At 46.7% G+C, this 27,559-nt stretch overlaps 1 protein-coding gene across 1 annotated transcript in view; it reads left to right on the top strand.

The window, feature by feature from the left end:
* The first annotated feature begins 7,217 nt into the window (after positions 1-7,217).
* Positions 7,218-27,559, top strand: part of LOC129380127 (uncharacterized) — a 36,618-nt gene continuing 16,276 nt past the window's right edge. Inside the window, exons 1-3 of the mRNA XM_055076476.1 lie at positions 7,218-7,261; positions 9,719-9,869; positions 21,570-21,736. Of these exons, the coding sequence (XP_054932451.1) occupies positions 7,218-7,261; positions 9,719-9,869; positions 21,570-21,736 (362 nt within the window). The remainder of the gene's footprint in view (positions 7,262-9,718; positions 9,870-21,569; positions 21,737-27,559) is intronic.

The raw sequence follows: 27,559 nt of genomic DNA, 5'->3' as shown, positions 1-27,559 counted from the left end.
AGTTCGTTGTTTTTTAAAGGTCATAGCGCAATGAAACCAGCTGCCCGAAGAGTATGTACGTTGCCAAAACGAAGAGCTGTTTATATCTATGGTGTTACCGCCCCCCCCCCCCCTCCTGCTTTAACGCTAAAGGGCAAAGCGGCACCACTCCTGAATAAAGAAAGAAGAAAAAAAAGCAGTGAACTCAGCATTAGTCAAGTAAATTATCTCCGTATTCTAACTCCCCATTTTTCAGTTCCCTTGGAAAGATAAGTAGTGCCAACGATTTACATGTACTCTCGGGCTAATTAATTCATGCTTGGAAACTGTTCAGATTCTTGTAATTAAACAAATCAAATTTATTCCATGTTTGACTGCAGATCACTTAGATGCCATTGACAAGCAGCGTTAACTACTGGACCAGTTGGTTCATGTTTAGAGGAATAAAAAAACTGTGAAAACCAAGACGCAGGAGCAGAAGGCGGCACACACACACACACAGTCTTCGGACTCTAGCCGGCGACTGTTTGTGTGTTTGCCTCCTGGTCCTGCGTCATGGTTTTCACTGTTCTTGCTTTCCTGTAATTGGCAAGAAGCCAGCAGACCACTTCATCGCCGCTAAATATATTTAGGAGTGTTTGTACTTCCTCTTTCCACGCATCAAATTCTGAGCAACGCTCGCAAAATTGTGTGCGCAGATCACCGATAAATCTTGTCAGAAATATGGAAGCAAATGCCGTATTAGTGTACGCGCAAGTCCGCGAACTGTAGTGTAAATGCCGACACTTGCAATTTTTACCTTGCTTCTCAAAAAGCTGCAACTTCGCACGTACAGGTCGTAAATGAGGAGTGCATTTCCTTGCAGTTTAACGTTGAGCTTATTCATGTAGTCTGTTACATCTTCACAAAATTCATTTTCCGGAATCCCTAATACCTGGACAGTACTTGCTAGAGCCGATCTTTCTGTGCACTGAATTCTTGATTTCATTCCTAAAGTTATAAAACGGCGACAAAACCTTTAAACACTTCAGCCATAGAACTGCCTCGTAATAGATCAGGTCCTCAAACTTTTATTCTGTGTGCATAAAAATTTCACGGAACTAGCAGAAATTAAGCCGATGCAACCTGAAAAGTTTAAACCTTCATAAATCCTGGGATTTTTAAGTGCCAAGCCACGATTTTATAATGAGGCGTGCCGTAACGAAGGACTCCGGATTAATTTTGACCACCTTGGGCTTTTAACGTGCACTCAATGCACAGTACACGTGCGTGCTTGCATTTAGGCCCTATCGATACGAAGCCGCCGCACCCGAAATTTGATCCCGCGCCCTCGGCCGTATAGCACAGCGTCATAGCCACTACGCCACCACGGCGGGCAACAATAACAAGTGAAAGAACAGGTTTTAGAACAAAGAACATGTCTAGGAATTTTCTACGAAGGATCGCCTGGTGACTTTTGAAGAACAAAACCATTGGCTTTGAGAATCGCCAATTTCAGCTGCTTTTATAATTTGGCATACGTCCTGTATTAACTCTGGAAATGTTTTCGCCCATCAGTTCTTACAGATTTCAGCTATATGTGGACACAATTCTTGGTTGTTGTTTTTTTTTCAATTATTTAGGGGTAACCCTTCTTGTTGCCGTACACAGCATGCTGCTGACTGGAACTTGTACCGTACTGTCGAATGAAGAACGTAGCTTTATTCCATAGGCAGGGATTTACATGCTGGATTTTCCCGGGTAAAGCTCTCTAGGCCCATGCAGGGTGCAGCGCGAATGTGCACAGTCGTGAAAGCTGCGGCCCGTCTTCTGGCGTTGGCCCGAACAGGCCAATTGGAGCATCACGTCATTTGAGGCTCCTGTGCTCCTGTTTCGTCGGCGCTGCATCGGACGAGGTGGCGTTGAGGCTCAATGTTGCAAATGTAAGAAGCGTAACGGCCTAAGATTTGTAGGAAAGCCTTAGGCGAAGGCGCGGTGGAGTCTTTGCGGCTATACGCGGCCCCTTCTACACGGTGGCCCTCAAGGAATGGACCTTCAGCGGCCGACGGCCGGTGACGGTCCATTCCGGCCCACGGCGACAGTCCATCCGGCCCACGGGCCCCTGCAGACCCCTGCTGTACATCAGGGCACTTTATTTTGCTCCCTTTTCACCTTGTGTGGAGCACTCCCGCCATCGCAGGATTTTTGCCCTTTGAGGTCACGCTGAGCCACTCTTCGACCAAACGATCACACTCGGACATGAAGAGTGGAGTAACTCATCGGGTCTTCTAAAGGCAAACGTTCACTGCTGCACACAAGGTGTGAGGTTTGACGAGCACATCATAATTGTATTTCTCCGCTCTTTCTGAGCATTCGCGAGGAGCAGTGGTTGCGAGGGAGAAATGTGGGGACTTTCGGTCCTTGAGATTTCTCTTCGCCTAGGCACTACGGGGTAGAAAGCTGTTAGCTCCGTTTGTCCCTATCGAGCTGGCAGACAATGCGCGGCTGGCAAGGAGAAGAAGCCGTGTCCGAGGTGAGTTTGTTGCTATTTTGTTGCGACAGTAGCATATTACGTTTTTATAGTCGCAGGGGGATACGTTTGCAAGTGAGTTGTCTTCTCGGATGGCTTTAGTGGCAAAGCATTACATCGTGCCGATGCATTGTTCATTAGTGTCGTTCAGCAAGGTCAGCATACCGCACATTTCAGGAGATTCGCGGGAACGGAAACAGTTTATGAATTCGACTGCCGTGCCGATGCGAGGTTGTTGCTTCTTTTTTTTTTTTTTTGTGGTGGTAGCATATTAAATTCAGATAGTCGCAGGGCGATGCGTTTGGACGTGAGGCGTTTTCTCGGATGACTTGAATGGCAAAGCATTACATCGTGCCGATGCATAGTTCATTAGTTTCGTTGAGCATACCACACATTTCAGGGGAATCGCAATAACGTTAACAGCTTATGTATTCAACTGCCGTGCCGATGCATTAGTTCTTAATGTAACTGAGCATACAACACACTTGGAGATTCGTGGAAATGGAACATTTTGTACTCTGTATGTGAAAGTACTAGAACTTGCGTCGCCATGCAATCTCAGCATTAGATCGTTGTGAGAGCTGTACAGCCACACTGGCAAAACACTACACCCTGCGGTCCGTCGCAGTCGTCACCACGCCATAGGGTGGATTCCTCCAGCAGTCGTTCAGTGCTCATCAGTGTGTACACGTGGGAGTGTACGGCGGTGGGTTTTCGCCTTTGCACTTTCGTTGTCGAGGCGCACTCATAATGATTTGTCGTCCTTTCTTTTGTACGATTAACTGCAGCACTTGGCCTTTAGCTATTGTGTGTGCACTGTAGTACTGTGAAGAAAGGAAAAATCAGACGTCCACCCGTTCGTAGCAATTGCTACCAAAGGAAACCCATACGGTTTTCTCGAAAGAAAAGCCTCATAGTTGAAGAAAAATTCGTCCTGGTGCGGGACTCGAACCCGGGACCTCCGCCTTTCCGTGGCAGCCGCTCTACCATCTGAGCTAAACAGGCGGCTAGCATATGGCAGGGCTAAGTCGAATTTGTCGACAACACGAAGCAAAGGCAAGTGTTTGACGTAGTAGTGCTGCGGAAACCCGCAAGGTGGAGAGAAGTAATTCCTTCTCTCCACCTTGCGAGTTTCCGCAGAACTACTACGTCAATCTAGTATTGTCTTTGACGCTCCATCGCGTGCTGCGTGTTCCGTTGCCTGCTCCGTTGGCAGCAGACATTCCCAGTTTCTTGCTGCCCAACGTGTTACGCATATTACAAAAGACGTTCCATGCAATGCTCATGAAGGTACGCGGTCGTTGCGTCGCCTTAATTAATGCACTTCTTTATCGGCATTGCAGCTCAATGTGCGCCGGATTGTCTGACACAAGGGCGGACAAATTTAGTGTAGAAAATAGTTGTGTAGTCTTGTAGTGCAGTGCTCACCTTCGCAAGATTATATTTATTTAAACTTGCTTACTTTCACTGTGACACAGTTCAACTCTGCATGTTGGTCGGCTGAGTGTAACCATTTTCTTTCTTAGCTCCTGTCATCGGTAGCGGGCACATTGCGCTGGTGAGGTTCCTCCATCGATGATAATTAGCTTGGTTGTGTAACAAAAAATGGCGGGAACCTTTGCTTAGACCACCATTTCAAAATACTTCGTTCTGTAAACGCGTCGTACTTATTTATAACTAAAACAACAAAATTGACAAGCTTAGGTTTGTTGGTACTTGACTGAACAAGTAGCTGGAGCGCTATACACGCACCGCATTAATACATACTAAACACATAGACAAAGGCACAATAAAATGTTCACAAGCTCTCTGGCGTTTTAATTCTCGTTATAACAATGTTTTTATAACGCCGTCAAAGTGATACTTTTGAAGTCGTTGCGGGCAGTCTAAAGTGCGTTGAACAGAAATAGTCTTATGCTAACTTACACAAACAATATGTTTGCTTTATAAGTCGTAATGCGAGTGATTTGCAAGAAGGTAGTGTAAGCATGCTTGACGAGTGCGAAACATGAAAGACCGTGGTGTATCTAATGTTGGAGATGAACCGCTCGTCAATAAAATCATGGTATTTTTTAACGTGGAAGAAAGTTTGATGTTTCCCGCAGCAAGTGATTAGAATTATGCACGAAACCTCGAGTTTGTAGTCAGCTACAATATTGCTTAATCGACGCGAAATATTGCGAATGAGCCCTGCGATCCGGCTTCATTTCTAAATGTGCGTCGACTCTCATTTACTCGATCGGCGCGATGTTTTAATACTTAGTCGCGAGTTTTATGGCTGTCCCGGTCCGCGGGGGCTGTGATTACGTAAAAAAAGTTATCTCCCTAAAATTTACACTATTGGACTTTACGTGGCGAAACAACCATATAATTAGTGGGCACGCCGTAGTGCAGAACTGCGGATGTTGACGGCGTGGGTTTTTCAACGCGCATCTAAATCTAAGTATACACCAGCGTTCTTGCTTTTCGCCCCCGTTGAAATGCGGCCGATGTCGAATAAGCAACCTCGGACTTGGCAGCGCTCCGCCGTTGCCACTGAGCTAACACATCGGGTAAAGTTAAATGAAAATACATTAAACATATGAGATTTATTGTACTCCTAATGCTGGCTGTTCTAAATCTACCACTAGCAAGAAATACAGATAGTAATGCGAGAGCGCCGTGCTAAGCGAGCACGCAGTGAGAGGGCGAGCAAACGCGGGCGAGATGAAGCTATTTTAGCGGAAGCCTAGCAAACGACAACGTCGAATCCCTCGTCTGACGTCAGTGGAGCTGTCGTTCGCAGCGCGGCCATCGGTCGCAATCGAGACTAATAGGGAATCTGTGCTTAAAACAGCTAGTTTGAGCAACTGAAATCAGATGGCGATGCCGGCGCGTCCGCGCGCTTGGAATATCCGCGCCCTTGGACGCCAAAACGAAAATATCATTGCTCCGGTGCGAAAGCGCAGCCGGCGGCGTCTGTCAAGCGCCGTTTGCTGAATGCGGTATGCTGTCGGGCGACGGGGAGCATTTGTAGCGGCGCGACTACCGCCTCCAGACTAAAACCGCTCAATCTGCTAAAGTAGCGCCAACCACTTCCCTCCTCCAGCGCATCGTACAACGTGCCAACTACGTACCACAACATGACACGAGGGTTGGCCCCTCCCGCCTTCTACTTTCCTCTCTCTTCATCTTTTTCTCCCCGCGCCCCTTTCCCCGTGCAGTGCTGTTTAGGTGTCCTCCTGTGAGAGACAGTTACGGCACTGCACTTATCTCTTCCATTCTCTTGAAAATCACTTCACACGTACCACAACATGAAATCGTTTTTATTGCGAAAGCAATAGTGCTCGCACTCTCGGCCCATCGGTGGTCGTGGCGCCTCCTCACACAGCTGCGCGTCACGTGACCGTGTGACGTCACGCCCGACCGAGAGACGGGGCCCCAGCTCGCGGCATCGATGGTGAAGGCGAAGGCTTGCGCGCCGCTGCTGCGGCGCTACCGAGAGAGGGCGCTCGCTTGTTTGGCGTCACGCTAGGAGGATAAATGGGGCTACATCTCGGCTCCTCGCAGTGGTCGGCGCGCTGCCTTGCGCTATGTCGGATGATGTATAGCCACAAGTTTACCAAGGGCAACCATGTCCACACCATCAGCCGAACCAAGGCGCAGCCGAGGGTATTGCTTTCGCAATCTTCCAGGCTTAACCAAGCTAAGCCTTCAGCCAATTTTTTATTTATTTATTACAGTGAAAGTGGTTGGAATTCGATAGCAAGAATGAACTTGGTACAACTGGACAGAGGTTGCGAAAATAATTAGGCCACCCCTCATTAGCACCAGTTACATTTATGCTAATTTTTCTATCTGTATACTACGTTCGTCTGTATTCTTTTGCAATGTAGGTTTTCGCAGGGAAGCAGTGTTGCTTTAACACAAGAAAGAAAAAAGACAGAGAAGACAGAGAGACAGACATAGACACAAGACAGAGAAAAAAAGTGATTCTTGGGTCTTACGTGCCACAACCACGATCTGATTATAAGGCACGTCGTAATAGGGGACTTATGATTAGTTTTGACCAGCTTTCTTGAACGTGCGCCGAATGCATGGTACTCTGGCGTTTCTGCATATAGCCTCCGTCCAAATGCGGCCGCCGCGGCCGCGATTTCTCATGCCCCCCCCCCCCCCTCCCCACTTCCGCTATCAATCCGTCTGCGCGTACTCTCGTAGCAACTGGGCCGGCAATGGAGGTTGGAGCGCGCTGGAAAGAAAAAAATAGACAAAACCGCGACGCGTGCTTGCACGTGACACCCAATGGCCAATGGGAGAGCGGAGGGGGCTGAGGCGACAGGAGGGGTGGAGGAGGATAAGCCAGAGAGAGCGGTGTGGTGGAAAGGTCTATGAATGGCGCTACCTTTGGAACATTGAGGGGTTTTACTTCAGAACCGCTAACAAGACGGCTTACGCGCGTGTAGCGCGAGAATAGAACACGCTGGCGCTCGACCTGAGCGGCCACGGCATCGGCCGCTCCAGAGATCGCGCGCTGAGGCTCCCAGACTGGCAAGCCTAAATGAACCCTCGCTACGGCGGCTAGCGGCAAGTGCCTCTTCGCGCCGCCTACCACAAATTCGTTACCCGGACGACCACACCCAGCCATGCCAGCGTCAACTCACCGACTCAGTAAAGGCGAGAGTGACGTGACGTCACCTGGTCCGGCAGACATCCCGCGGTTGTACGGTGTCCGGAACTCTGCATCGACATGCCGGACATCACCTTCATCCTGCTGGACAGCCACTTCTGTATGTACAAAGCTCCAGGCTCGGGCTGCCACCCCGTGGCCCCGACTTCTACGAGGAATTGCGGGCAGCCGTCCTTACTCACTACAGCACATCGAGTGCTCAGTCACAACAGGTCATACCATTTGATCCGTCGCGCCATTCGGCGTGCGATCGTCCTGCATCCACCCGTGCCGACCGTTACCATGCGCGGCCCCAACATCAAACCTCTACTCCGTTCGTGATCCTCCTCCCCAGCTCAAAGGCAGCTGCGCAACGACTCTTTCCAAGTAATTCGCTGGGCCAAACGAACGCGCTTTCCGCTACCCTACGGCCCAGAGCTCTCCTTCCCTGGACGTTCCCGCAAGTTATTCCGCTTTCCGTTCTGGGGCACATCACTCATCGCCGATTCAGAGGCTCTCCCACCGGCTCCACTAGGCGCAAATTTAGCTCTCACAGGCAGGGCGACGCCATATGCACAACCTTGGCGATGCCTTCAGCAACCATGGCAACCCTGATGCTATCGGCATTGGAGGTTTCAACCGAAGCAGCGGTAGCCGAGCCTTCCGATGTTCTGCGGTTGCACATTCCGCAGATGCACAGCCTACCGAAGTTTCGCAGGAGCAGCTCTGCCATCTGATTTCTTCAGGTCGAGAACAATTTCTACAGCGACAGCGTAGCGACACCGTGATTGACCAACACTTGCGCTATGTCTACGCAAGTCGCGAGCTCCCAGATGGTCTTCTTTCGGAGCTCTGACTTCTACCAGGCCCTGGCATCTACGAGAACCTGCGGCAGATCAGGATTTCGCATTACGACATCACTGATAATGATGATGAAGCAACATTTACTGGGCCCGAAATAAATCGGTGGTGCACGCAAGCACCAGACGGGGTGGTTCCCTAGTTACGGGGCCCATATGTTCGCAGCAGCTCCTGGCCCCTGTCCGTCAGTGCGAGCTGAATCGGTAGGGCGGGGCTGGATAACATGGTCTCCCATCGCTCCTGCGCCTCGCTCACGACCTACGCTGTCGGCGCTGCTTGGCACATCTCTCTCGTTTGGCGTGAACCCGACACTGTCAATGCCAACAGCATCTGCTTTCCCTGCCTCTCTGGCAAAAGCCCTGGCAAATTACGCACCAAGCGAGCAACGGCCGGCCTGAACACGCCATCTCGAGCCCAAGCTGTTACTGGTCGCCACAATCCGCTGCCTTGCACGACCCTACCCGCACCTGAAATGGTGGCTCAGCATGAATCCGCAAGGGTAACGAGGCACAGCGACACCCGCAGTTCTCCGCCACTGCCACAGTTACACGCCATTCAATGGCACCGTCTTCTGCATTGTTCCTCTCAACGGCCTGAACTCTCGGCATGCACAAAGATGCATTCTTCTTTTTAACGGTCTGAACTCTCGGCACGCGCCAGTAACCGGCCTATACGCGTCAAATCTGCTTGCCGAGTTGCACCGCATTGGGGGCGCAGGTGCCGACAATGCAAGACGATGTTTTCAACACCCACGACTATGCACCCTGTGTTCAGACATTCAGCCACGACCACCAGAGAGCTACTTGTGTTCTTCGCCGCACAATGGACTTTACCTGCAGTTCTTAAAGGACGCTATGAATTCCCACTCATGTATATAGGCTGACGTAAATAGCTGCACGTGGGGCGACACTTGCCTTTAGATAGGTCCTTCCTTTGGCCTTTATGAAGCGCAACACGAGATCCGCGAGTGCAGGAACAAAGAAGGTACATTATCAGCTCGGAACAGAAAGGAAAGAAACAATGACTCTCCGAATTGGGAGCGCTTTCTGCCATTTTACTTGTACTGCTAGTGGCGGCAAATGCAAAAGAGCTTGGCGAAAGAGATCGAATAAAGACTGGTATTACTCACGTTGCCCGCAGATGGGTTAATTATTAGAATTAGTTACGAATTAATAAATTATGAGCTCATCGGAAGATAAGCAATGGATAGGGTGACTGTTTAAATCATCAAAACTAAATCTCGGTAACTCCAAAGTACAAATAAAAACTAAAAGGTAAAATGGAGGCTGAAAGGAAAATTATCGAAGAAGCATCACATACACTCAGGCATAGAACGCGCGATTCATCGGCAACATTCGAACGTCCACAGGGCATATAGCCAGAACATGTGTCTGTTCATCCACTATACAAAAACAAAACTCGAAAGCAATCTCATCGCTATACGTCGACATTTAGGACATTGGCAGTAAATTCCACCAAAGAAAAACAGGAAAAGTGACGTTACCGACTCGGGTCATTCCCAGGCGCGAGAGATACCATCGCTCTCAATATCGGATCCCTGTGCCACTTTACGTGCATTGCTAGGGGCGATGAAGTCAAGGAAAGCGTGCGAGAATAACATAAAGAGTGAGAGCTGCGTGCGTAGCACGTAGACTAAGCTACTTAGGATGCAGGAAAACTTCAGTAGTGCGACGTCGCGGGCAATGCCTTATTCTCGATAGGTTTAGCTGTGTTCGTGGCTCGAAGCCAGCGTCAGTTGTGACCAACAAAGACGCGACGAGTACCTACGTCGTCGCTTCTGCACCTTCGCCGGCCTTGGACGCGCCTTTCTGCATACACTGCACCGGTCACCGCGCAACCTTCTTCGTTTCGGTAGGTTCAGTTGGTTAAAATGGTAAATGGGTTCTCGGAAAGGCCGCAAGATAGAAGAACTTGCTTGAAATGGAGACTCAGAAGCCAATTCTTCTTTTTCATGAAAGGTTTCTCTACTTTGCGGTCTTCCGCAGAACTCGCTTGGTAGATTGAGTGCCGCTCCGCTTCGACGTGTCAATTACTTCGGCCTCGTCCTGCATTCTGCTAGCTTCATATGGTAGAGCGCCCATTCCGGAAAGGTGTTGGTGCCGGGCTTGATACTGCGATGGGATTCATTTTCATTCAGCTTCGAAACTTTCTTCCTGGGAAACCATTATTGTTCTCCCTTAGCTTCGTCTACAGTCCAGGTTGACAGCACTTTTGTTTTCCTTTCTTCTCTTACGTAACGTGAACAAAAACATGGGCAAGAATGATTGGTCGTATATGTATCTGTCATTATATGAACGGATGGCAGGCGCTTTCAAGCTCATGTTTTTCGTGCACTTAGTTTTCAATGCTGCGCACTCCAAAAACACAAGCCTCTGCGGGGAGTTCACAAAGCGGTAAGTGTACCGAGTTCACTTGTTAATTCCGCTGAGATAGCCTTTCTTGTTTTGGTTTTTGCACTTCCCACATGTAGAGTGATGATCAACGTTATAGACATATTCGTTTATCATAGGGCCCTGTTGTGACATTGCTGATACGTACAAAAAGAATCTTGAAAAATTTTTGCTGGGCTCAAACAACTAATCAGCTATGGAATGAAATTTGAATAATGCTCGTGCTTGTTGCGTTTCAGCAATGAATGTTTGACCGGGGTTGTTGGAGAAGTATGGGAGAGGCCTTTGCCCTGCAGTGGGTGTAACCAGAATGATGATGATGATGAATGAATGTTTGCTTTTCCAGCAATTAATGCATTTTTGCTGCTACACAAATGTCAACAAATTTCGAAAGTTCCACAATTAGATTTTTCCTGAGAACAACAATTTGCATAAAGTTGTTCGTAGTATCCCTTTACGCCCAGTGATAGTGTTGGGTGAACAGGTTTCATCCGATAAACAAAAATTAGGCTCGGTAAAGCCTTATCCAAGTGATCGCTTAGGAAAGATTCATTTTGGCTTGGAAGTTGCTGGTTCTGTACTGAACACTCAAGATCAATGAAATGTGGGCTTTATAGGAATCAAATTTTGGGGTGGTTGGGGGGCAGCAGCCTTGTTATTTCTTTGAGGTGGAGGCGTAACTGAAGCAACATGTTCAGAAATGTCAGTGATATTCATAAATAATACCTCCATTGCGAGAGAACGGGCGGTGAATGAGACGATCAAGGAGCGATTGACCATTCCATGCGCGGTGTAGACGCTCAATATGATATAGAACTCTCTGGTCTGCTTGCAGCCTCAGGGGTAACTGATGCGCTTCAGTGAGCAATGCAATATAAATTGCCTCACGAGCTAATCCAAGCATTAGTCGAAGGGCAACGCGATGGTCTCGCTCCAGTTGGGCCATCAAACTAGGCGGTATATTCAGGACTGGTAATGCGTACATCATGCCTGAGAGTACAGATGACTGGTACACCTGGAGGGAGCCGTTGTAGGCCACACGTCTAGCAGTCAAGACGGCCAGATACTTAAGGAGGGAGTGCAATTTGCGTCGTACAGATTTACGGGTAGGACGCCAAGAGATGCAATCACACACAATTAACTCTATATAACGGTGTTGTCCCACCCAGTTTATAGGCGATTTGTCTATATACAGTCGGCTCATTGTTCGACGAGCACGTTGATTAGGGTGATATGCTATTGCTGCCGACTTAGTAGGTGATATCAGCAGGCCAACTTCATCCAAGTACTCCGAAGTAGCGTTTAGAGCTCTTTGCAGACTTGCACGAAGCCACGTAGCAAGGTGCGAAGGGCCGCTTATCCACAGAGCAATGTCATCTGCGTAGACAGCTATGTCACAGGGAAATCACTGTCCCGAGGCAAACGACTTCGAAGCGCGGCTAGTACGGTGTTAAACAAAAGCGGTGATAATGCGTTGCCCTGTGGGACACCGCACTTCACATTTCGGTATTCACTAGTTACACCTTCGACGCGCACTTTCATCCGGCCCTCCGATAGAAAATTATGCACAACGTGGTGCAGACAGCCCGAAATTCCCGCGTTTGCAAGAGCGAAAATAATTGCCGTATACGGATCTGAATCGAAAGCTTGTTGTATGTCTAGGAAGAGCATGTAGGCTGAATGCTCGTTTCCTTTAGTAAATTCGAGCGCTGAGACAAGATCTGATATGCTGTCCAGAACTGAACGGCGGCGACGAAAGCCACTCATGACATAAGGGAAAACATTCAACTCCTCTAGCCTCACATCTAAGCGAAACAAGACCATTCGCTCCATTAACTTGACATTTCAAGTTTGGCATATTGGCCAGTAGGACTTGAGGTGCGTTGCAGGACACCCGGGCTTTAAGATTTCTATCATCATGGACAATTTCCATTCAGCAGGGATTACACTGGTTCTCCATACTTCATTATATACTCGTCCAGTATACGGTCATGAAAACTCTTATCAACGTTCCCCAACGCTTCATACGTCACACCATCTTCGCTTGGAGCAGTGCCGCATTGGGAGAGGCTCAGCGCATGTCGCAGCTCCTCAAGAGGGAAATCTGCCTCGTCCATCTGGCAGACTGGACCGTAGGAAGCGGTGATGGTGCTGTGACTTGTCAAAGAAGGAAGGTCGCCAATTGTGGTGTCACTAGATGCAGGAGAGACGAAAATGTCTGCAAATTCATCCGCTATTACTTTTGGTGACTGGTCAGTCGCTATGCTCAATGCAGCCGTAGGATTCTTGCACAATTCAGGAGTGCGGAGAGCCTTTAGTACGCGCCATACAGTTCCAAAACCACTTCCAGTATGCAACGAACTAAACAAAGCTTCCCAGCTCTTGCGATGAAGCTGTTTTGTATGCCGCCGTATAGCTGCGTCAATGCGATTATATATAGCCCAGTCGGTGCGTCGTTTAGAGCGCTGTGCCCGTTTATACGCGCGCCGTCGACATTCGCGGAGCAGCAAAAGCTTTAGATCGGCGTTTGGTTTGCCCATACTCCGTCGTCGTTGTACTGTAGCTTCCCGTAAGCACTCACTCATAAGTTTAAACAGGCTGTCTTCAGATGGTGCCTCTGAGATCAGCTGACGGAACTTGTCCCAGTTAGTCACTGTATAAACGACATCCTAGCAACCCACAGTATGTGTTGGTGTTAACCAAATGAGTAGGTGATTTGCGCCCCACGGGTCAGGTTCACATGGCCAGGCTAAGCCCACATCTCGCGTTGATATCGCAATGTCTATAGTGGAATGCTCCTTTCCTCTACCTATAAATGTAGGTGAACCGTCATTCAGTATTTGCAGATCGTTCTTGACAATAATCTCGTATATCTCAGCCCGACGATTGTCTTGGGGAAGGCTGCGCCATCGTGGATGGTGGGCATTAAAATGTCCGCACAACACAAACGATGCACCACACCGAGACACTAAGTACTCAAGTAGTGAGGTATAGCAAGAGCGGGTAGGCCTGTTGTTTATGCTCACCACCGTCGTAGACACACATCTGAGGCTCACAGTAATAGCTGCACACTAAAACTCATCGTCACAGATGTCGTCTGTGTCAAGAACCGCGAAGTCCAAGTAAGCACGCACGTACACTGATGCTTTTCAAGCATTGCGCGTATGCGCCGCGTCCACACACTGGAAAGAACCTCAAGCTGGCTCCGCGCATCGAGTGTTACTGTTGACACCCAAAAATGCTGGCAATCGATATTCGTCTTTCCTTACGTTGGTTCTCTGAAGCGCTATAACGTGTGGTGGAGTCTTCATAGGGATGAGTCGAAAAACTAGATCAGCGTGCCGCGGTCGCATCGACCTGACATTCCATTGCAGCACAAAGGGGCGAGGCTGCTGACAACTGCTAAAATTGTTTCCGGTAAAACGTCTAGTGAAGGCCGTCGAGGACTGGAACGAGGCCCTCCAAAAGTTGCTCTGCTGCTGACACTGCTGGAGTCTGGCTACGCGTGATTAGAGATTCATGACGTTGACAAGCATCTTGCGAAGATTGACAAGTTGCATATCGTCGTTGGCTGATACCGGTTTAGGTACTGTGTTTGCAGTGTTTTAAACTGCGGTCGAAGTCTTTGTAGGTACTTGTTCCGGCGATTTAGATGTCAGCGCTGGCCAGGATGTGTCTGAGAGGCAGAAGGTCCACCCCCCTACTTTCCGATGCGTTTTGTCTTTGTCACTCTTTGAACGCGCTGCTTTTCCAGTCGCTGGGGCAGCACGGCGGCGACGTGCGCCTTCATCACCTGCCGCCTTCTTTTTGGCTTTCTCTTTTAGTGCCTTTAGTTCATTCTTCAATGAGGGACATCTTTTATCCGTTGCCAAATGTTCACCATTACAGTTAGGGCACCGATATGCCTGACTTTCACAGGAATCTACATGGTGATTCCCACCGCATTTGGCACAGGCCAGATCTCTGGTGCAAAAGCCCTGAACATGACCAACCTTAAAACACTTATGACATTGCAAAGGCCGTGGAACGAATGGTCGAACAGGATAGCGCACAAGTCCGGCCTTTACATGACTAGGCAGCTTTCCAGAGGCAAAAAGTATCTTCATACACTTTGACGAGCCCATCCTTCGAACGCTAATTATTTTCCGTGGTGGCAGGCAATCGATCATGTTCTTAAAAACGTCATCTTTGAGATCCAAGTCTACATCACATACGACACCAGCTGCTATATTTGTACCCTGTGGTATGTAAGGAAGCGTGTGGACCCCATAAATTTCAGACAAGCCAAGTAGAGTTTGCACCATCTTATCAGTTGTGTCAACAGCAATGATATTTTCCAGGGTGTTCACGCGAACCTCTTGGTTAGTCCAGGGGCAAGAGTAAAGAAGAAATCATTAAGTTTCTGTCGAGAGATAGCATTCAGGCAATCTCTCGACGCGTCAATGGGCATGAAAGCTACTTTCATAGTCTGCTGTGCTGAACGTAACATTGTTCCATCGGACCAACTCGGTGCACTGAGCCTGTGGCAAGGTGTACAGACGTGCCGCTCTTCAATGAACCTCCTTCACGCCATCATGGGTCACCTTAGATGTTGGACTAGAAAGGTACCGCTGTTCGAATATGTATATATATATATATATATATATATATATATATGTATATATATGTATATATATATAGTGCAACTGGCGGTGGTATGCTCCGGGTCACTGTCAGTTGCAAATCGCTCCTCAAGGAGGAACTACTTGTGACGAATGAGCGCCTGAACCAAGATTTTGCAGCGTGGTTTAAAACATGACTCCGGGAACAGAAAGGGCTGTGAAGTAATGATAAAGCACATCTCTCGCATTTACCGCAACATTGCCACTCATATTTCTTTTATTTTCTTTCTTAGTCTTGCCCAGCCTGCGAAGTGTATTTCAAAGGTGGAAGGAGAATGTTAGGCCTGTACGGTAACTTTCCCTGCACGAACTTCACTTAGCCTGGCATGTCTTAACACAGCATGATCACATGGAAAATGCGCTAGTGTTTCGTTTATTATACTAATGAGCAGTGTATGTGAAGCTACATCGTCCTAGTGTATAACAGTTTTCACAAGAGCGTTCTAAATACGAAGACGAAAGGATCACATACAACAGGACTGGCGGTACTTCCAACTGGCGTTTATTTCAAACGATCATCTATTTATGCTCTGAGCATCGGGTGCGTCTTCAACTCATCATTATACACACAAAAAAGTGTATTAGTGAATCACATCACATAAATGTTTTTATGGTCAATCAGTTCATGTGCCTAGATGCCTCGAAAGTAACGTCACTTCTTTTTCCTGCAAAACCAAAGACGGACAGCTGGCGCACTTGTCACGTGCTTTCCTTGTAAAATACGCTTGAATTATATCGTGTTCTGTCTTTGTGTTTTCCTTCCTCAAGAAAGTTGTGTTGCAAATATGGGTGTTTTTGATGAAAGAAACCACAAAAGCAGAGCGCGAAATAGTTGAAGCGTATTTTACCACTTCTAAATTTTTATACTATTTGTCACTTATTCTGTTACAGGCCTGGTTTAACCACAATTCGAAAGCAAGTAGCAATGCGTGGTGGGCAAGTTGTTGCCTGTTCTGGCGCCGTCATCGTCACTGTAGTTCTTTCATCCATGGCATCCACATTGCCTGAAAGAAAGAGTTACCTCTCTCCGTTTCAGGATGCTTGGAAGGTAATGATTACTAGATGCTAATACTTTTCAGACGTGCATCTTTTTTTTACTGCAAAAGAATGAACACTGCCACAAAAGCTGCCAAACCACGACAATTTACGGTGCAGTCGCCCCATCACCGGCAACACAAACGAGCATTTAAAATAAAATACAAGAAAAAGACAAACGCTGATTCTCTAGAAAATTGGGGAATGCGAGCACACAAAAAAATCTGATCAGGGTGTAAACATCCACAATAATAAATTTGCGCGAATTTAGTAGTTTACATTGCTAGCAAAGCCCAATTCTTTATACACAGAAGAAAAAATGAGAAAAGTGAAAAAAGTGTCTGGGAATCTTTCAGAACGTGCAGTAAAGTTAGTTAGAAAGTGCACTAAGTTCAGCCGTGCCGTTGTTGAAGATAAAACGTAAATATCAGTACCAAAAGTAGTTAGTCCGCGATTTTAAGAGACAATTTCACAACGGCAACGTAGCACTCGTGTCGTTTGGGGCGAACGTATAAACGGCAATAACATTGCTGATTTCCTGCAGGTTAGAGGTGCACATCAGAAGAGTTAATTTTTTTGCGCGCACAATACAGCTGAAAAATCATATCAACGGGTTCTAAAACAAATACCCACGGGCTACCAAGTGCGAGTCATTTCTTGGGCATAGGTCTTTTTTCCAGCACTCAGGCCAAAGGTGAACAAACGTGAACACAGCTGGCCCTTGTGATCTTTGTAGAAATGGAACCTTACTGGAATGCGGAACGGTAAGGATGGAGAACGGTGAACACACACGAGTTCTGTTCAGAGCGCTCAAAATGCCCTTGTGTGCTCACTTTTGCCCGTCCATATGTGCTACGCAGAAAAAAAAGGTTTCATTTCAAGCTGTCAACAGTGAACCTACTAGCCTAGATTAGGCTGCTCACTTTGTAGGATTCTGCATGCACTGCCAATTAGATTAGCTACGCTCAATTCGATCATTGCCAACTTAACAGATGGAAAAACTAACAAAAGAAATTGGCTTTTGTGGTGCTATGGTTATGTATTTTGCCACCTGTAATGAAAAATCCACAAAGGTCTTTCGGTGTCGAAAAGTTTCTGGCTTGCTTGGACTTAGCAAATGGGACGGTATTGTGCAACACAGGAGGGCATATACATACAGGATGGGTGCAAAAGCTGCCAAGGATTAGGTCTGGTGATATTTCAGAACGAAGCGTTCTTTTACTCTCTCTTCATATGTCTATGACCAACGTATAAGCACGGAACGCCGCTCCGAGCGCCAGGTCAGCCAGTGTTCAGAGAATAAGAAAGTCGCAGTTTCGCCTGAAAGGCGAAGCATCGATTGCGACAGCAAATTAGTTGACAGCTATACGAACTACGGATAGTAGATTTTTCGGCCGTATAGTTTTGTAAACATAAGCATACTAACTAAATTAAGAAGCATGGTGTCACGCATGCACAAGCCATGAACACATCTCGCTCTATGATCGCGGAAACTCGCTGTCAAAACGCTGCAGTGAGGAAACGCGGCAGCGGCAGTGAGCGAATTTACCTTCGTGCTACCGCTCGCATCAACGCGAACTACACCGCGAAAACACAGCCTAGCGCGTGTTCGGTACCCGTTGCAGACGGCTTTCAATATACAGCGGCCCGGCCAGGCACGCGCGGCCGCCCGAGGCGCATGGCACATCTCGCAATTTACGAATTCTAGCCCACAGAGTGTCGGAACGGAACCAAAAGAAAAACGAAAAAAAAATCCAAAATTTTTGACTTGTATGAAGATGTAACCGAAACATTATTGATCATTCTGTTTCCGAGTGAAACTGAAATATCTTTTTGGGCGTTCTCCATTAAAGGGGAAATACAGCAATCGGAAATAATCAACGTCAGGCAACGTCAGCATAAACGCTTATCTCAGGGCTCCGCACTAGCGCGTACCTTAGGCAGCGATTTTGCGAGCGATAGCCCGGTCGAGCGCTCCACTAATCTAAGCGTGCCGCTCGGTGCACTAGTAAAGGAGCATCGTAGCAACACCCAGGGCTTGCGTGCTGAAAAGTTGATTGTTTCGTTTCCTACGGCTAGAACGCCTTGTTACCGAAGTTTTATCGTTCATTTAAGTTCGTTTTATCGGTACAGCGTTCTCGCATTTCGGAAAGTACACACGAGGACGTGCTGCTTCTGAGGTCATGCTCAGTGCCTTGACTCAAGGCACTGAGCGTGATCAGAAACTTAAAAATTATTCAGAACAAAAAGTACTATGCTTTCATCGTTACCCTGCATCAGAAATTTTTCCATGCAAACAAAAACCGTTATGAACGGTTACTAATCTTACTTTTTTGAGTTCCGGAGCATAACCGGAATAGAATCTTTTTCAGTGGAACCAAACTAAAACCAGAACGAAAAACATTTCGTTCCGACACCTTCCTAGCCAGTGAATTTACAAGGCGTATTCACTTAGAATGACTTTCCAGAATTACGTCAGTTTGGTGGGATGAGCCGTCAAAGTTTCCGTAAAGATACGCTGTCGTTCCACTTACATTTTTAGTAAAACGCTGTTTTATGCATCTAAGCACAAAAGTAACTAGAACACCCATGTATATCATTCCACACTTTCGTAAATAATATCTCGAAACTGGTGTCATCCTGCAAATTCTTTTTCAATAGATACGTTTGCAATCTCACCAGCTACGATTCGCAATTTGGAATACGTGCCGTAAAGTAATTAAGACATAATTTTGTGTTTTTCGTTAAATTGTTTATGTATTCAGATTTCTCGTGCTAGTAATGTCGGCCTCTTCTAATGACACTGCCAATGGGCAAGAATTACGCTATCTGCCGTAGGCGATTTTCAAAACTTCCATAAAACTTAAATATGATCACTCTGTATATACAGCTCTATGGAAAGGCAAGATGCCTCGTCGTCCATTCTTTGCCTCCACAAGCGCTCCAGGGGAATCAGCCTACGCTTCGGTTATCCAAACTGTCATTTAGGTGCAAGGCTACAAGAACAACCATTTTTTCGAAATATGCAGCCGATATAACATTTCTCCGACTATTTGCAGCCCAACTGCCCGCACTACTGTCTTGCTTTTGTGTTGTAACTTCGTGTAAATGTTTTGAAGCTTCATCTGGACGTAGAGCAACGCACTTTCATTTTTTTAGTTTGGTTCGTTCTGTTTCGCTTTTTACCCGCACGTACAGATGCGTTTAATAAGGCAAATATTTTGAAACCGGAGACCCAAGGTTAGGACGCTGTTGACCAGGCGCACAAAGGACTTACATTTTAGCTACACAAGGCCGTTTCTGAACGCTATTACTGAAACTATGTCACTTCTGAACGGCCAGTAACCTCCACTGGGATCCTTGTTGCCTTCCTATTATTTTTCTTTCACTACACTCATTTCCTTCTTGTAGTCTTCCTCTTTTTCTTCAGCCATCTATATCGTATCCTCCTTTTTTTATTTCTAAAGAAGCTACCTTTTGCCCGTGAGGGAAGTTACAGGCAGCTTTATCTTCTGTGAACGCTATCGTGATTCCAAACCCAAGCACTACTGATAGAAACATGTCTAAATAGAAGGTGTCCCGACAGCATCACCAGTTTTGCAATAACGCGTGCTAAGTTCTGGCGATATGCATTGACTTCTCACCGATAAGCTTTCTGATGCCGTATTTTCTACAGATACTGTTCATTTTTCATTCTTGTTGCCTTGTGTTACAGAATCGCTCGAAGCCTTCGCCACCGCTATTACCGATAGCGGCTAGTCGACTGGACAGTTTATAAGCAATGGAAAGAATTCCACAAAAACTACCCTTACAAAATATGAACCCCAGAAGGCTTCGTCCATGCAGGGCCGACCTGCAGAATGTGAAAAACTTGAACGTTTTGCAGAAGTTTCAGGTGTCGAAAGTTGCGACAACGGTGGCAGTCTCAGGTTTGTTCTTCCGCCGACCTGACCTGAGCAATGAAACCCCCAAACCCCGTTTTATTTTGGCCACTGTTGTGTCGGCAACGGCAGGCAAGCGGGGGCCCCCGACCAGCGAACGCGCGGCGAGCGCCGACGCAGAGAGGGAGACACGGAGCTAACTGCTCCTGATGAAAACCGGACAAGGACTGAGCCGGCTCGCGGCTGTTTATTACTAAAAAGGACTTCACATGCCAGATGACACCTCCTGATTGGTCCCAGCTCGTCACATGACAGAAGGGTGGTGCGCCCCCCCATCTAGCTAAACTACTAGAAACATAAATCTTTGATAACACAGAGATCTGGCAGGGGCGAAACTATACTACAGACTCTACAACGTGTACCTTCAGAAGCTTATTGCAAAGTAATTTCTTCTACTTAACGACGTTTACTAGTGCCCCACACTGGCGCCAGACGCGGTGCCCAGCTTCATTGCGATATGGTTCCTATACCTGCGAGAAGACGCGACCTACGGCCGACTGCTGCGCGCCTGGCTGACGTACAAGGCTAAGCGTGCCACGCCGGCAGCGATTCGCTGCTATACACGTTCAGGTCGACGCCGTCGTGCACCTCTGCGAAGTGGCCGCCGGCCAGAACCAGCGTAGGGGAACGTTTCACGAAGAACGGCTTCGTGCCCAACCGCAACAAGGCAAGTCGTCGTTAGGCTGGTCAAAAAAAAGAAAAAGGCGACACACGTAGGACCATTCACCAATTTTCGCCGTCAGCTCGATGACACCAAGTAGGCGCAGCCAGACTCCGGCGCATAACTGCCGGGTATCAACCCTCTGGTGGCAGCACAGTTAGCAAACGCCAGGACAGTTCATGTTTATCGAAGATAACGGCGTGGACTCCTTGCCACGCTGCGGGAGGATAGCGCCGGCCCTTCTCATGGACATATTGCTGAGAGTTGTAGCATGGATACTCCAGGGGGCCGTTGGGGCGTCCAGGCATCCGAAAAACCCTGTGCATGCTTGCAGCTCGTCCCCAACACATCGTCCAAGTCCACCAGCAATCAAATGCCCACCCAGCAACCGTTACTTCAAGAACTCGTCGTGGGTCCCCAGCATCATCACAGAAAGACGCCCAGTTTGAGGATTGCTGCCATGAGGCACGCTGGAGGACAATCGCAGCCACCGCGCAAGCAAGAAAGAGGCTAAAGTGCAGACTAGCCGCGGCCAGACAAGCATAGTTCGGGCCCGCGTCTAGCGCACAAGTGTTAACTGGCGCTCATCGCACGGCTGTTCGTGGCCGGACGCACTATGGATGTGGCGCCAAGAATTTACGCTTCTTGAACTCGTCTGCATTGATTTAGGTATTTGTTAAATCTTCGCGGGAATGCCTGGCATAAACGCCAGGAGCACCGCCTTCTCAAGTACCCATATTTGGGTTATTAGCTTTGATGCCACAGTTTCACCGCTCATATCGCTAGCATAAATATTGTGCGCCGAAGTTATGCATGAATGATGCTGCATCAAAATCACCATTCTTCTCCCACTTTCGCTGCAGGCCTTTCTTCAGACCTCCGTCTTCGTGCTGTACCAAAGATCGTTCGAACGTGACCTCCTCCTCGGAGGGGATGGCCAGTGCTTCCATGGGAGAAACTACGAGTGGAATCACGAAGAAAAATACTCCCTTGCCGAGACGTATTACTGGGACAACACGACGGCGAGAATGTAAGTCTTTTGTTTGACCTTCGCTTATCGTGTTTGTTAGATGACGGAGTCCTGAAACACCCTAGCATAGTTAGAAAATGTGTTTTCAATTCAGCTTTATAAATCTTTTTCAGCGAGTAGTCTTTGAATGTGCTGCGTCCGAGCGGTGTTACTGGCAACCGAAAAAAGATCACCCTTCGTTTCCCTACATCGCGTTTACGCTGTTCCTTCCGAGTCGTGCACGCTAAAGATTATGGAGGAGCTGTTTTCCTTATAGCGACACGCTGTTGTCGCCGCAAGATCAGTGCAACACACGCTATAGATACGAGGATCAATCAGTTGGTGGCGCACTAAAAGCAAGCGAGACGACAAGGAAGAGTGGGCGAGTAAGCACATGGCGAAGGCGTGCTTTCTATAATGTAGGAAGATGTTCCCGGGACAAGTTACCCGGTGTTTGTGAGAAAACTGGTACTACCTTTTTATTCTGAGGGCGGTGCGAGTGTCGTCCTACGAGGAGTGGATTAGACCGGCAACTGGCTCGATGGATTCTGACAGGGTCATTCTGGACTCGCTCTTGGCTTTCGCCAAAAACGCGCAGCTTCTAGGACGGCTCTGAATACGCCTCCCCCCTTCTCTTCCTATTCTCCATTATAGGCCTTCGCGCCATCCCTTAATAACTACATTTTGTCATCATTCCATGGGGCCAAGATACAAGCTTCCTCAGGTCGTGTTTACGCAGAGCCTTTTAGCGAAGATAAACATTAACCTACCATCACTTCAATGCGTCGCTTCAATGAAAGGATGTAATGCTTGTCAGTTTCATTGCGTCTTTCCAAAGAATGCTAAGTTCATAGCCAAGTAGACACTAGTCGGACTTTTCAATGAGTAGCTGGGAGAGTTACCTTCTGTAGTCAACTAAAACGCAGGTGGGCTTCGATTTTGCATCCAGCTTGAGCACTGCAACATTTGTAGCATTTTCCACTTAGTCCGCCTAAGAACTATGAAAAAACGCGCTCAAGGCTATCCTTGCGCGTCGGAAATTGGACAAACATCAAACTACGAACGATTACATCTCGGTGTGCATTCAAATGATTCTTGACGCTTCGATACAATTAGCAAGCATCAATGCGCATCATAGCATACTGCCGCAACATAAAGGGTCCATCACCAGACCCGATTGTATAAATTCGTATATACGCTCCAAGCTGTAAAACAGTGCATGTAGCTTTTTACCCCCCATAATTCTTAAAATTAGTGAATTATCAGATGAATAAGAGGAATACAAATGTCCCACTGGCATGCTACCATGAGGTGAGCTTCGCCGCCAAAATAATTGGACTCTCCCGTGTCCTTGACTAGCGTTCGCAAGCGGTATTCCCTCCCTATCTTCCGTCATGCCTTAGCCTAGCGAGCGTGCCATGTTCACTTCAGGGGCACCGCCTCCATTATATCTCATAACCTATTTTTTTCATGCATATAATTTTTTGTCTAGGGTTCCGGGACACTTTCGACTTCGTTCAGTTCGTCCTTCCGTTTCGTGTCTCAGCAAATACGTAGCGCCATCTAGGCTTGAACAGGTGAATTTTGGTGAATGCAGTACGGAGCTTTCTGCCCCGTACTTGTGGGCACTGGAACCACCGACACGATATTTTGCCAGCCATCATGGAAGCGTTCGTTTCTACATGCATTTGCCTAAAGTTTATTTATTTATTTATTTATTTATTTAGTTATTTATTTATTTATTTATTTATTTATTTATTTATTTATTTATTTATTTATTTATTTATTTATTCGTCATACCTACATCGTCTGTGCGGCATTATTCTATGGGGGTTCAAATACAGCAGGTCACAATAGAAAAATGCTCAATATCAAAAGAATAGATCAGTAAATGTAACAACGGTTAAGCATTGAAATTCGCGATAATGGAAGACAAACTAACAAAGAGTACAATAATTTGTAGAGTAACAAAAATGGAAAAACAGTGCACACAGTCGTGTATGTTCAGAAATGAATAAAATAATATTCAAAGATTATGGCTCTCAATAGAATTTTCAATACTAGACGCTGCCATTATTTTATTAAGGTGCTCATTGAAAATCTTAATTGTTTTAGGAAAAAGTTAATATCTAAACAGGCTGGTATGGCACTGATAAGCTCTAATATTGTTAGCGTGGTCTCTCCTAGGTGAAACGTAATGCGGCTCCTTAATGAACAGTGTATTGTCAATACCCGTTTTACTGTGCTGCATACTGTAAAGGAATTTCAATCTTGGGATTTTTTTGCCTGAAGAAAGAGTTTTCCAACCCAACCCTTCCCGTATTCTGGATCCTCTGACAGCAAAATTATAATTTCCTGTTACGAAGCGTGATGCTTGTTTCTGTACTTATTTCATTTTGTCTATGAGGTTTTTAGTGTCCGGATCCCAGGTTACGCATACATATTCTAGAATACGCCTAACGCTAGTCAAATACAAGGTTGCTTTTAGTGATTACGGAGAATGCTTGAAATTTCGTTGGAAAAAGTGAAAAAGACGGCAAGCTTTTGCGGTAACGGAGTAAACGTGATTAGCCCATTCAGTCAAGGGTTTCAGAAAACTTAACTCTGAGGTGTTTAACACGCTCAGTGGCAATGAGCGCAATATTATTTACCTTAAAGGAACTGGGGAATTTTTTTCCCTTTTTCTTTGTAAACTGCACATATTTACCCGTATTCAGAGTCATCTGCTACCTGTTGCACAAGACAGACACTTTTTCAAGGTCGTCCTGCAAGACATATCTTTCGGCATGGCATTTCAGTGGACGATACATGATACGGTAATCGGCATACACTCTAATGCTTGAATTAATGCCTACTGCTAAATCATTAATATAAACAAGAAATAAAAGTGACCAATGTACAGAGCCTTGAGGCACTCCCAATATCACTTGCATTGGAGCCGATGTCACCCCATTGAGAACAACCTACTGTTTCCGCAGGTGTAAATAATCCTTTATCCAGACAACAATATGTTCAGGAATGCCCAGGAATAATAATTTTAAGTAAAGCAGCTTATGCGGGACATCAAATGCTTTCCGCAAATCTAGGAAGAGCGCATCTATTTGTTCACAATGGTCCAAGCTGACTGCATTGTCAAGCGTAAGTTCGGCCAGTTGTGTTGCGCATGAAAAACCAGAATGGAAACCAGGCTGAGCTGAGGAAAAAAAAGCTTTTTGCTTAAAAATTCTTCATCGGATTAGAATGCAAGACATTTTCGAGAGAGAGAAAACAAGGCTAGGAAAGGCAGGGAGGTAAACCAGAACAGCATCCCGTTTGCTACCCTACACTGGAGTGGGGGAAAGGGGAATAGAAAGAGAAAGAAAGGGAGAGAGTAAGCACTGAGGTAAAGATACTCGCTGTAATTGCCTATCTGTGCGCCATGCCCCTTTTTAAGTATCGTAGGGACGTTGGCTCTTTTGGGCAGGTTTTGAATTTCTAGTGAGTTGTTGAATAGTATTACTAAGACAGGTGCTATCTGTCTTGAGCAGTGTTTCAAAGCAACCTCCATATGGCTTTCACCGGCTTCGTGACTTTGTACACTCTCAGTTTTAAACGAAGGGCTGTTATATAAGGCCTTAAATAAACACCATTAAAAATGTCCGCGGGCAGGATTCGAACGCACGATGTCGAGAACAGAATGCAGATATTAAAACCCTTACGCCATGGACGCGTGCATGAATAACCGGCATCTAACGCCCTCACGAACTTCTCGCAGGTAAGCGAGTGCGTTCAGGCCCTTGGCGCGTTTGATTTTGGCCTCACGGAGGCGCAGTTAGAATGCAGGAGGGAGCTTGCGCGGACAACGTACGCGTGGAAAACTGAAGCAACCAGAAAATTGCGTCTACAACGACAGGGAGAAGCTTAAAGAGCTTCTGCGCTGGAACGCAGGTGAGCATATCACTGGCCAAAAACGAGAAGAAAAGAAGCCGGCAGATCGCACGCCTTTTGGGAATCGATGTTATGCGAAGCAGTGTTTGGAGAGAGCTTACCAAGTTAACAAATGACCACGAGAGCAACAAGACGAAGTCGGTTGTTTCATGACTTACGTGATACGCATGTCATGACGTTCACGTCATGACCTGTCACTTGTGTTCGTCATACTATGCCAATTCGGGTGCATACCATGTTAACGAAACGACCATGGGAGCACCCAGACGTAGGCCACTGATTCATGGCCTACATGACATACATTTCATGAAATTCAAGTTATAACTATCTATGTTCGTCATACACTCTTGTCATACTATGCCAGTTCTGGCACTTACCAAGTTAACGAAACGACCATGAGATCACCAAGACATAGGCCGCTAGATAAATGCTGTCAAAGTAGCAAATGTTGGCCAATAAGTGCCTCGCATCTAAAAAAAAACCACCACAACATTTCTTTCACTTACCAGCCACAAGATTGGAGGTAAAAAGAAGTTTACAGGGCAGATCTTCATAGTGTGCGTGCTAGTCTTTCGTATTATCTATTAAGATACGGCGATCTTGGTTTCAAGGCCACAGTATAAGCTTCGTAAGTAAATACAAAGAATACTATGCGCTATGTAACAATTCTCGAGTTTGGAGTTTCTGCCCTAATTTCTTTCTTATTGTGCAGCGAATTGTCAGTCTTATGAATTGCACTATTTATAGATATCGCGTGGTATTATCGTTCACGCCCTAAGCTGCACGTTAGAGCTAGACGCGAAGCAGCTATTGCAGGTCTCCGGAAAAAGCTTCTACCTATGCAGTTCGAATTATTTGAAGTGGGCCTCTACCGTTACTCACGGCGTATCTAAGACTCCGTCATTGGAATGAGTGTGAACTCATTCATGATATAGCGCGCCGTGCACGCCGTCAGACATGTCGCACGAGAAGGCGCGTGCCTGCGTCACATGTTCAGTAAAACGCGCTGCTGGGCTAATTGGTGCATGATTGCCTGACGAGAATTGTGGCGGCTGAAAAATACCATGGCCCAGGTGAGCCCAGGTATGTTTTACCGTATGGCTCCGCTCTTTCCAAGACAGTCAAACCGGTGATCGCATCTACGAGTTTGAAATCCGCATTTAAAAAATATTTGCGATCATGCCACCAATTATCAGACAACACTGGTCACTATGGTACATTTGATGGCACCAGCGTGCATTGTTTGCTACCCGCTGGGTCCTCCGTGGTTCTGCGTTGGCATTAAAAATGAAGACAGTGAAATTTCAGTAGTCGTCACCACAGCTACCCGCTTGCGCACCAGGGCTGTCGTGCTAGTAAAGAAGCTGCGGATGGACTTATTGTGGCCCGACATAGGAAATTGGTGGCTGCCTTGTTCTCAAACAAAACATATTCAGTGAAATTCCGCCTTGCATCGGTAATATTAAAACGACAAAGATATGCCACACGCATGATATAACTTGCCACCAAAAGTCTTGCGGTTAGAATGGTTCTGAACATCGTAACCGCAACCAAACAAGGTAAAATTTTCAGCAGATACAAACAAAAGTGTAGGACACTCACATAAAAAACATCATCTGAGAGCAAGCTCAAAAAAAAACGAGAATAGATTCCTTAGAATCCGTAGTTGATCCCTAAGCTTTCACGGAAACCAGTGAAATTTGTAAGTTTTTACTAAAGAACGTCATAAACTTTGAAAAATATTCCAACCTATAGATGCGGCCTCGGTTTTGGCTACCAATGCTTATTTGAAGTTTTTTTTTAATTCCACAACAACAAGCAAGCACAACAAGCAAGTCTTATCCTGGCAAGCATACTCGACAATTTTTCTCGGGTTCCTTTAAGTGGACCTAAGTTGATCGTGTATTTAAATTTCTT

The sequence above is a fragment of the Dermacentor andersoni genome, chromosome 2, assembly GCF_023375885.2.
Source record: "Dermacentor andersoni chromosome 2, qqDerAnde1_hic_scaffold, whole genome shotgun sequence".
NCBI lineage: Eukaryota > Metazoa > Arthropoda > Arachnida > Ixodida > Ixodidae > Dermacentor > Dermacentor andersoni.
The sequence above is the reverse complement of the archived record's forward strand: the minus strand, read 5'-3'. Positions and strand labels throughout refer to the sequence as shown.